Source organism: Rissa tridactyla, chromosome 3 (assembly GCF_028500815.1).
Source record: "Rissa tridactyla isolate bRisTri1 chromosome 3, bRisTri1.patW.cur.20221130, whole genome shotgun sequence".
In the NCBI taxonomy this organism is placed as follows: domain Eukaryota; kingdom Metazoa; phylum Chordata; class Aves; order Charadriiformes; family Laridae; genus Rissa; species Rissa tridactyla.
The window spans coordinates 11,092,719-11,104,302 of record NC_071468.1 but is presented as its reverse complement, the minus strand read 5'-3'; the positions used below and the strand labels follow the sequence as shown (position 1 = coordinate 11,104,302).

General features: G+C 42.4%; 1 protein-coding gene across 13 annotated transcripts; it reads right to left on the bottom strand.

The window, feature by feature from the left end:
* Positions 1-882: 882 nt before the first annotated feature.
* On the bottom strand, positions 883-11,496 carry MGME1 (mitochondrial genome maintenance exonuclease 1). 13 transcript variants are annotated; one of them, XM_054195329.1, is made up of 8 exons: positions 11,322-11,418; positions 9,514-9,705; positions 7,119-7,368; positions 6,895-7,019; positions 5,546-6,147; positions 4,152-4,395; positions 3,561-3,693; positions 883-2,303 (listed from the first exon to the last, which is right to left on the bottom strand). In XM_054195329.1, exons 5-8 carry the CDS (start codon positions 6,081-6,083, stop codon positions 2,169-2,171), a joined length of 1,050 nt encoding a protein of 349 aa, XP_054051304.1. In that variant the 5' UTR covers positions 6,084-6,147; positions 6,895-7,019; positions 7,119-7,368; positions 9,514-9,705; positions 11,322-11,418; the 3' UTR covers positions 883-2,168. The 13 variants fall into 13 exon arrangements, with proteins under 13 accessions (XP_054051304.1, XP_054051303.1, XP_054051301.1 ...); XM_054195328.1 differs by having other exon boundaries at positions 6,895-7,368; positions 11,363-11,496; XM_054195326.1 differs by having other exon boundaries at positions 6,895-7,368.
* Between the last annotated feature and the right edge of the window lie 88 nt (positions 11,497-11,584).

Here is an 11,584-nt window from a genome sequence, read left to right as displayed (position 1 = left end):
CAGAAACGCTCCAGAGCCCACCGAGGGATGGATGCCGGCGGCAGCCGGACTGTCAGAACTGCTAGACACCAGTTACTTCCAGCGCTTCTGCCTTTGAAGGCTGCCTGCCTTCTGGCTCTCTGATGGTACAGGCTCATCTGAGACTTAAAGGCAGGTTTACAAAGCGCCACTGCCAGCGAGGCAGTGAGCCTTCCTCAGACACAAGGCTTTTGTTAAACAGATGAGCAGGGGTGAAGCCAAGAGGTGACAGCACTGCCCAGGCTCCAGACTTGACATTTACCAGGTGGCAGGATGAGTCTGGAATCTTACATGCTTCAGAGACATCTAACGGCTGGATGATGCACTGAGGAAGGCGGCAATCCCACCCAAACATTGCCCAACTCTTCCGTGCTCTCTCGATGTACCCAATCCCAATCAACACAGGGAATTCAGCACATCTTATCGCCTCCTGCTTCTGCCCAGGGGCATCTTACCTCTTGCTTATGCCCACCTTCTTTGTGTTCATGGAGCAGTCTTTCACAGAAAATCGACCGTGTTCAGGGACGTTGAACCACCCACTTGCTAAAATTCTGTGATGTGGGAAGATACTGGTAAAACAGGTAGAACTTCTGAGCGCTCACGCAGCGTCCTCGTGGTTAGTCATCTCTGAACCCAGTTTCTCAGTCGCCATGGTTTGTCTTTTTAGATAGAAATCTAATTAAGCACAGAGTAATCATAGCATCACCAGGCCAGGTTTGAATAAGCAAGTACCACTATAACTAAGTTTCATTGCACAGGTTTCCACAGTTCAGTACCCTGCAGGAACAAAGGTTTCAGTTTCTTCAGCAGCAAGCCTGCCCATTGGGTTTTTTTGGGTACGGTTTGGGCTGATTTTCTTGAAGCTTATGGGTTGGTCGTATTTTTATTGGTAATCTGCAGTGTTATTACAAAAACTCATACGTACAACTCAGAGTAAACAAAGGGAATGAGGAAAAGAGCTTTCCAGGTGTGGAACACACAAAGCAATACCGCCTGACAACATCAAGGCTTATTCATAAAACCAAGTCTATAGACAGAGAAACAAGCTTCAAATTAACTCTTCCGTTTTAGAACATCTATTCACAAACTTATTTGAAAAAAAACCCAAACAAAAACAACTGACAAAACCCAACCAGCAGCTCTTCGTTCCTCAGAAGGCCCAGCTTCGAAGTGACAAGGCTGCTTTTATAAACTCACTCGCACTGGCGAACGCTATAACCTGCCACAGGAGATGGTTCCACACAAGGTGGGCTCCGTATCGGCTCAGACCCCCAGCAAAGTCAGGGGAGCTCAAGACAGCTGCAGACCTGTCCTGCACAGCCCCTCACAACCGAAGGTCCAAGGTTTGCACTCTCACAGCTCTCTCATGGGGGCCGCCCAGCCTGTTAGGAAACCTGCAGGAGGAGCCACTTGCTAGAAGTGGTCAAACTTCCAACTTTTCAGAACACTCATTGGAAATTTCTAAGTGTATCGGTCACAATTCTGCTCCTCTTTTGCTAAGCCACCTCTCTTAAAGAATTGCGTTGCCTTAGTATTTTAAATAAACGCTTATGAGAACTTTGGTTATAATTCTCAGCGCAGTTTTTCCAGTTGTTGCCGTAAGAGAAACCACAAATCGTAACAAGCCTGTTAAAAGTACCTTTGAGATGAGCAAGAACTAAGCTGACCGAAACCTGGTCTACTATATTCATTTGTTTATCGTTTGCATTTCTCTCAGCTCAGACTATGCAGATGCCGTTCTGTTTTAGTTCACCAACTTCATTTTCAAAGTCTCAGTTCTGCAACAGGTTGTTTTGTTTTTTTTTTTTTTTTTTTTTTAAAAAACGACAAAAGAAGGATGATTTGATTGAACAACTTTCCTATCAACTTCAGGCTGTATAAACTTTGTGGGGAAAACCAGAGATTAAGTAAGTCGACTCTGTCCAGCCAAGTCCACTTAAGTCACCTACAACGTAAGGAAATACACATGCCCCACTCCAATTTTCTTTCAATCTTTTTTTTTTTTGGTGGTGGTGGTGGGAAACCCCGATATTAAGAAATTAGCCAAAGTTACTCAAAAAAGAATATGTATTCAAACGGAAGATTTAAACAAAGGATTCTTGGTTTGGCTCTGTGCTCAGACCACAGGCTTCATCATGGCTTAGTTTGGGTCAGTTTTTGTCCATGTACTCTTCAAGGCGCAAAAGCCACTTGTTCCAGTACTGCGAGCACAGGTCGGGATCCATGAAATGCGGATGCGCAGGGGAGCCGTTCTTATAGGCAACCACAATCAGTCCACAGCTAACCTACAGTTAAAAACAGAAAGCTGTCAGAAATACAATGTTAATATGCAACTTCAATCAGCAATTCTGAACGCTAAACCTCACTGTAAAACTTCATCCTTAACATGTAAGTACCTTAAATAAGAGATGGGGAACAAAAAGAGCAATAATTTACCATAAAATACTTGGAGACTAACATGCAAACGCTGAGAGCTCAAAGCTCTGACTGGCTTTAGTGAAAGCTGGAGGACTCAAACTCTAAGTATCCGAGTGACAGGGTCTATTTAAACCTTGCAGGTGCTGGTTAAATTGCCAGTGACTGATGAGGTTTTGCCTGGGGTCATATAACCAGACTGATGCCATTCTCCAGCATCGGTCTGAATGGAAATGGTTACTTCGGTGTGCTCCAACATCTTTTACACTTGACAAACAGCTCTAATCCAAACCCCACACAGCTACTGGGGTGAAGTGAAAGTGGTGGGGGACATAAGACTAATAGCAGAATTCCAAAATTACTCCTTGTATTTCACTCTGTAAGGACCATGTCTGTTTAGTGCTTGTGTTTACTGATCTGTATAATATTCTAGAAAGTCCCCTGGACAACCAATGGATTACCCTGCTCTCTTCTACTTTGTATCTTCCCCCCTCAATGCTTTGTATTGAAATAACAGTCCTTCAGGCCAAGCAGACCTGGCTAGAATCGTGTTTGGAGTCTTTAAAAACATTATTCCACTGTTTTCCGATGACGTGATTGATAACACACTGCTTTCCTCTGAGGAAACACTGCAGAGCTTCCAAACACCCTAAGTACATCACTTAGTCCCTCGTTTGCTAGTGGGATATAGCAACACATGATGCGAACAACGCCCTCCCACCCCATTTCCCTGTTTGCAGGCTCTTTTGCTTTACCTCCTCTCCTCCCCCTTCCTACTCTTGACACAAGCAAAAACCACACAGAACAAAGCACTGGGGATTGCCCAGATGCCAAGTCACTGTGAGTTCATCTGACCTCCTAAGATGCTGAACATCCCTAGGTCCCACTGAGCAGCTCCTTAAAACCAATGAAAATACACTGCTGACAGGCAAAGGCAGCGGGATTAGCAAGAATAGTGGAGTTATTTCACAGTACAACGGCTTAACCTGATCTAAGACTGGGCTGCTTTGTTACAAATCCAATCAACGGTTCCATGCTGGACAGCAGGTGCTAAAGGCAGTAGGTGGGGAGAAATTAAAATAACACGGGCGCTACTGCTTGTCTTGACAGGTAGTAGGCCTACTGACCTGGAAGTCATAATTGGCATCATGATTTATGGCTCCAATATAAGCTGCAACCTGTAATGGGTTGTCAAAAGTATTCTTCAGAAACGGCTTTGGTTTCTCTGAAGTTTTCCAGTCAATCACACACAACTGGCCTCTGCATAAGAGAACAAGATAGGACAATGTTTTAAACTTAAGTTTAGTCATAGTAAGAAACAAAGGATGGACAGCAAAGAAAGCTGTATCACTCTTAGCCTGTTGATGTCATGCTGCTCATTATTATGTCTAAGCAAGTCTTTTCCACACTGGTAGTTTAGAACTCAAAAATCAAGACTTACTAATATCTGCTGCAGTTCCCGGCAACTGCTGAGGAGCACTTAACCCTGCCCTGCTCATACCCTGCTCCAGTAAGGAATTCTCCACAAAGAACAACAGCACTTCTGCCATCGGGTTCACCTCTGAGTTCACCCATTTCGTCCCTCTTAGAGATCTTTCCTGCTTCCCCCCAACAGCTCACCAACACACCTGCTCCAGCCCGGGACACAGGCTCCTGTGCGCCACGGAGCACCACGCAACACTGGCACAATCAGGTTTCTTAGAGAACCAGTACCTCACCGATACTTAGCCACGCAGTCTACCAGGCCCAGGTACTGAAGAGTCTCATGCTGAACGGCACTTTCCAGGGCTTTCACTTCGCTGACATCTTTTAAGACATGCTGCACGCTTGATAAGTAGCCAGAAATAGCAACATCTTCTCTCTGCTCCTTAGTTGTCACTTCTTCAGACAGAAATATAGATTCCAAAGCTGCATGAAAGAGCTCTCCTTGGAGAAAAAGATCTAAGAAAAATGGGAAAACCCCTGCATTTTACACGCTACTTATAATACCTGATGGACTTGTATTCTAGATATTATGCAACATAGCTCTTAAAGCAGTCCTGTTTTTTTGTACTGAAAGCTTGAGGATGTGGGGAGGAGAAGGGAATGAGACAGAAAAATAAATTAAGTGTCAACAGTGAAATTAGCATCTCTTACATCAATGCCTACTTTATTTTTTTGGTCTCACTAATTAGAAACAAAATATGATTTTTAATTTATTGTTTATTCAAAGGCATTTGTGAATTTCTACGAATTAAAAATATTATTCTAGGCTGCTTTTGATGCATTTGCTTCTTCCACTGCATTGGTTCATTTGAATGGAAATAATCTCCTCCTGAAATGGGTGGGCACAGTTCTAGGAGTAAGGGTTTATCTCAGAAATGATTCCAAGAAAGATAAATTTAAATAGTTATGTTAGGTTTGTTATGCCACCTTATTCACTGAAGTGCTTATCAACTCAAAAAGCATAAACACAGGATATTCAGCTTCAAACAGCATAATAACTCATGTAAGGAGCACTCGGGTATTTATCAACCTGCTACAAGAGGCTACCTACTATCCCCCAGGTCCTCCCAGACACCCTTCAGTCCTACAGCTTGGGGGAAGTCACCTTTGTAGGTCTTATGAAATGAAAACCTTTAAATGCATGGTGATTTCATAGAAGAGGCTATGTGTACTAAACAGTTACTGAAGAACTTCAACTTAAACAGCAAGATACTAGTTTTTTAACCACTGGAGACTTCAGAATGCTTATTTCTATGTCGTTACAAAGTAGTTTTGTAACCGCAAACAGGCTCAGTAACATCAGCTGGAAAATATCTATTTGTAAATAGATGCTAGCAAATCGAGAAATAAAGAAGAGGCAGACAGAATAGGGCAAAGAAAGTCTACAGTCCAATTCTCATTTTTCCACACATTTCTGAATCCATTTTAGTGGTCCTAGAACAAAGATCAGAGCTTAGATTACTTGAGGTGTGCTCATAACATGCTCTTGCCCCTTGAAATGGAAACAACTATAACGGCTTTCCAGAACACTCGACTTGTAGGGCCAGATACTGCAGCTATGCTAGCATGTCCCAGCCAGCTATCCAGGCTATTGCTTCTACTTTGTAAACACGCTGGTTAGACTTACTTTTAGTGTACTCTTCAAACCCATCTTTTCCAAGTTCCTGTATCATTTTCTGCTTCCATCTTTCTAGATAAAAGACTTGTTGTGGAGACATAGTCTGTTGAAGAATACGAGTAACACTGGGCATTTTTGTTTTTTGTAAAGAGATTTTCATGGGGAGGTTTGACTCACTGCTGAGAAGGGGAATTCTCTTGTCAGGGTTTATTAAAGGAACACAGTTCTTGGGAGTTTTTGTTTCAGCTTTAACGGGAGGTCTGTGTTTATCCGGTGGCCCATATAACAAATTGTCTTCTTCCAATATTGTCTCTGGTGTTTGGGCGCTGGTTTTGTAAGATGTAACAGAGTAGACCAAGTTCTTGTATTTTTCTTGGTCAACTTGTTCGTAACCATTCACTTTTTTCTTTTTACTATAAAGACAAGTGGAGGTGGCCAGACACAAATATGGGAATTGGTTTTGGCAAAAAGGTATTTGAAAAAGCATTCCCAGTTTCCCAGGTTTCCTGGACAGTAGCTGTAGGAATTTCATTCTGACAAGAAACATTTGTGAGCAGTTAGAATTTTCTTTCTTCTGTTAGGAACAGTCTGTCGGTAACCATATTTCCCCCCTGTGGAAAAAGAAATTCGTGATTTCCAGAGTCATAAAACTCTACCATCAACCTATTTTTGCCCTTTGCCAAACAAAGAACTGATGTGGTCATAAAGGGCCCTCACACACCTTATGCCACCAAAATTCCGTTACATAAATAATACAATAACAGATAGAACCGATAAGCAATGAAAAGAGGAAATGATTCTGAAAAGAACCAGTGCTGGTCCACAAAATCTGAAACAGGGCAAACACATAAAGATGCTACAGTGGAGGGTGCTCTTACAGTAAGAGGATCAAAACTGTCACAAAAAGAGACAGAAAAAACTGTTCTGCAACAAACACCCCCTCCCCAAAAGAGGGAGGGGGAAATAAAAAATGGCTATGCAGAAGGGAATGTAGCAAATACATTGTCATGAGGTATTAAAACCAAGTAAGTTTATAGTGGATGCCCAACTTAAGAGGATTGTGGGGACAAAGTACCTTTTGGAAAATAAAAACATGTTTTTCTTTTGTATACCTAGGAGAAAGCAGACAGTGGCAGTATATGCATGCTGAAATTCCCGAGACTGTGAAAGCCAAGGAGAAACCAGATATACTGCAAGTATCTTCAGATTCAAATAAATCTTTTAAAGACCAGACTAAAATATAAGAATATTTTTCTAAACTGAGTTTCAAACATCGTTGTGTTCTAAGACACTTAGGAAGTTTAAAAGCAAAACCAGTATACCAGAATTATTGTTCACAGCACAGCTTTCAAAACTACCTTGTAACTGCAGTGCCAAATCCTGGGAAAGTTTATGCACATGGATAAAATGCCACTTGCAGAATTGAGGCCTTCTCTCCTACGAAAAGTTATCTGCTTACCATTACAAAGTTCCCTTCCATCCACTACAAACAAAGAATACAGACAACACACACTGCCAATTAATATCAGCATTTTGTTCCCAAAAGGACTTTGTTACTCTTTTCTTTCCCCACACTTCTTACACAGCACTTCATACGCTGCCCACACCGCAGGCGACACAGAAAACAAAAACATAGCAGGAGGAGTTATTTTGTATGGACAGATCTTGCGCTCACGCAGAACTGCAGTGACACCAACGTGTGGGTGCAGGCATCTGTCACACAGAACAGTTTGCAAAAATGGGGCTGTACTGGCTGCAGCTGATGAGATCAAGGCATCTTGTAACAAGAGGCTGAGACCTTGGACTCTGGTTCCATAAATATTGTTCTTCATCTGTGAAGGACAAAAACCTCCAGCTGTAGACATTTAATCAGGACTAGGCAGATACACTGCTTTTTTCTTTACTGGCTTTACCTTTTCATGCTGACTTTGTATCGTTTGGGCAAATAATAACTGTTCTGTAACCTGACTGCATGTAACCCGATACAAAATTAACCTGTCAAAAGCAAATCTGAACCAGGAAAACACAATTAGGTTGGATCAGAACGTTGTGTCATGTAGCAGTGGCCTTTCTGACCCAGTACCAGGTGCCCTACAGCCAGATTTGCCATACTGTTGCTAAATGGTCTCACAGAGTCTTTAGTAAGGGTTTCCTATAATTACAATGCATATCAATCAAAATAGTTAATGATTTTAAAACCGCTTCATGGTCCATAAGAGAGTAAGGGAGAAAAATAATGAAAGTACCAATTGGCTAATTCTGCCACTGACTTTTTACAGTCTGATTAGATATAAAGCAAGCTACCTTACAAGGGAAACTCACCATTTAAGATACTTTGAATCTGCCACTCCCCTTTTTTAATCATGACATTACACTTAATATCAAATCAAATCTAAATCTGCTTTCCTTATCCAGCAGAACTGGCCTAGGTGGAGTTGCACTTGTTTTCTCATTTTCCAGCGTTCACCAGCAAGAATGGACATGACTCTTGCTCTGAGCATCCTCTGACCTTCTAGATTCCTGTCAAAACCGCTCTCCTGCCTCCACATGAGAAAAGTGCAGTCAGATGCATTACGAAAGGACAAACCAGACAATTTCAACCATTTTATTGCCACAAAAGTATACAAGTTTTGCCAAAAAATAGAACAACCTGATTTAGGCAGGTTACACAGCAGCAAGAAATTGGACTATGTTCTGTAACTTAAGCTCTGCCCTGCTTCATTTCTTGAACACGTGAGGGAGTTTTACAAATTTAGGTGAAATGTAATCAAAGTTTATGTTACCTCTCATTTCTTACATAATGTCAAAAAGCTGTTTCTACAGCTTGCTAGAAATTTGTAACAGCATAAAGAGGTATTTTTAATGAAATATACATGTTTTAATTTTTCAATTCTCCTTGGGTTTTCAGTGAATTTTGTATGTCTTCAACTATTACTACCAATTGTTCTAATAAATTTGTTTTTAAGAAGCTCCCCATGTTTTGTCATTTCACCATCATAAAGCATCTCACTTCTGCAAAATTGCTATATGCCAGCATTTACAGCAACTCATTCTTCTCAGAAGACAATCACATTTTTAATAGATTTTTTGGTGTTGGAACGGGATCGGTTACCTGACAAAATGTGCCCCTTGTTGACAAAGAAATAATGAACAATGTTAGCACATTACAAAAGGTGTCAGTTTGCTGCAGGAGGTAACAAAAAACAGTAAAAGCAGCAAAGGAATACGTAAAGGTCAGGCTTTAATACCATAAGCAAATTGCTTCACTGTATTTTTTCATCATAAATAGCAGTGCAGAAAAATTAATCTCTCCTCTCTCGGAGTTTACCTCCTAATAGAGTTGCTGAAACTGTGATTTAAAATAGAACAGGAAAAAAATACTCTTATTCCAATGTAATAGAAACCAATCTTGTAGTTTCTCAGGCTATTGTTTGATGACCATTAATATGCCTACCCAAGTGTATTAATCAGAACAGAATAAACGCTGGATCAATGAGTGTGTGTTTGTTACATTAGCCAGATGACAAAAGAAAAAGTTTATTCTGGCTTTGTGTCAGCTGCAGGAAGCAAGATACCTGATTCAATACAAAGCTCACTTGTAGTAAGCTGCCCCCTCAATATTTTTTAAGGAATAAATTTATACTAGATGAGTGCTTTGAATTATGGGGCTATTAAAATATGCAATATTACAAGCCCTAAAACCAATTTATAACAACACTGATACAGCGTTTCAGTAACATCTAGTATGAATTTTGAATTAACAGCCTATATTGTTCTGGTGTAATATCTGTGGAAATGTTTGTGCTCTCTGTGAACTAAACCACCAGGAAAGGGAGAGTTCGTCAGCTGCTGTGCTGTTCTACAGAAGTAAAGAGGTTCTAAGATTGCTAAGAAATAAAGAATGCTTCTATCTAGCAGAATAAAGAATCATGTGTTTTTCAATAAATCATAGTGGCATTTCTGTGCAAATAACTTACATTTACAAGAAAGAAATGGAGTTGGAGTGGTCTGGATCTACTCTCATACACAAAGAGCAGAATTTAATTGATATTTCCCTCAGGGCAAGTGTCTCCCTTCTCTCTGAAACAGTTTGTGTTCGAAGAGTGGTAGAAATGCATCAAGTATTGCATGATGAGCCACACTGGAGAACTGAACACAAATAAAATAACCTGGAGGAAAAAAAAAAACAAAAAGGGAGGACTTCTTTTAAGTTTCCCAAGATAGTTGATTTTGCAGCTCCAACAACTGCACTAATACAACACAAGAAGTTTTTCCAGGATAAGAATGAGTGGCCTAAGTGAGGGAAACAAAAAAGGGTTACTTAAGAAAGTGTTCGTGTCTGTAAAAACCTTCCTCCAACTATGGTTTCAGACAATAATCAGTATAGCTTTTTCTCCACAGTCACGTATCAAGCAAAAAAACCCACTAGTTTACTTAAAGATAATAAGAAAAAGCACTCTTAAACATAGTTACAGATCTGTTATCCTGTGTCCCCAATCTGAGGACAGCAAATCCACTGATGAAGGTAGGTATAATTTTAAGTTAACATTGCAGGTTTTTATCTGGAAAGAAGTATTACTATTTGATGTAGAAAGGCAACAGTAACCTATCTTGTTGGTCGAAATCACCACTTTCTCTTTTTTTCTGATTACAGCTTAATAATGCAGGGCTTTAACAGCTATATAAATTTCAGGACTACGCACGCTTGCCCATTCCCTACCCTCAACCTCACTCCCTTGGTTCCTTGCAGTTTGCAAGCTAAATCATTGAAACTATCCAGGTTATAAAATACACCTCCCTCTTTCAGGAAGCTAAGAGCATGGGGAGAAAAAAGAGATTTAAAAAAAACAAAACCAAAAAAACCCAAAACTTAGCAACCCAGTTTAAAGCACAAGCCCACAGAGCTACAACGGATGAAAGGGACAACAATCATAGAACGTGTTGGGTTGGAAGGGACCTTTAAAGGCCATCTAGTCCAACCCCCCTGCAGTGAGCAGGGACATCTTCAACTAGATCAGGTTGCTCAGAGCCTCATCAGGCCTGGCCTTGAATGTCTCCAGGGATGGGGCCTCCACCATCGCTCTGGGCAACCTGTTCCAGTGTCTCACCACCCTCACTGTAAAGAACTTCTTCCTAATGTCTAATCTAAACCTACCCTGCTCTAGTTTAAAACCATTGCCCCTCGTCCTATCGCTACATATCCTTGCAAACAACAAGCTTCAGCACTGGGAAGGGAATTAGCAGGAAATAGGGTTGTAACACAAAATCAGCATTTTTGGCAAAAGAATCTGTGAAAGAGCTGGCCTAATCTCGGTGACCAGCAAGTGCCCTCCAGCAGACGGAAAACCCTTCTGAACAGGCACCTGGACATCCCAGATAGGGCTGGACAGCCTATGTCTGTGCAGGGCATCCCTCTCCCTGGGAGAAGCCGCTCTGGACAAGAAGCCTTGCTCGAGGCCCGCCTGCCCCACCGGGGGCTGGGGTGGGCAAAAGGGTTAGCCTCGGCAGGAAAGAGCTGCAGGCCCTGCGACCGGGGCCGGGGTGGGCACAAGGGTTGGCGTCGGGAGGAGGGAGCTGCAGGCCCTGCGACGGGGGCAGGCTGCTGCTCTCCCTCACCTAACCCAGGCCCGGCGCTGAGGGACCGACCTTTCACCCCCCCAGCCCGCCTCCCCCCACAAGCCGCAGGTGCCTACCGAAGCGGCGACCGCCGTCCCGGCCCCGCCCCGACCCGATCCCCATCCCCATCCCCATCCCCATCCCCATCTCCATCTCCATCTCTCCTCACCGCTACCAGCCGCGCAGATGGAGACGCGGGGCCACCATTACCTCAGCGCCGCGCTTCCCGCCACCGCCGCCACAGCCGCCTGTGCGCAGGCGCGGCCCGGCCCCGCCGCCCGCTGGGATCTGTAGTTCTGTTTCCGGAGCTCGGCGGTGGGGGGGCGTGCCTTCTCCCTTTCAGTTTTGGGTTTGTTTTTTTTTTGAGTGTTCTTTGAAAACCTCCAAAGAAGATAACTCACGTCTTTCAAAGCAAGGGAAAAAAATAATTAA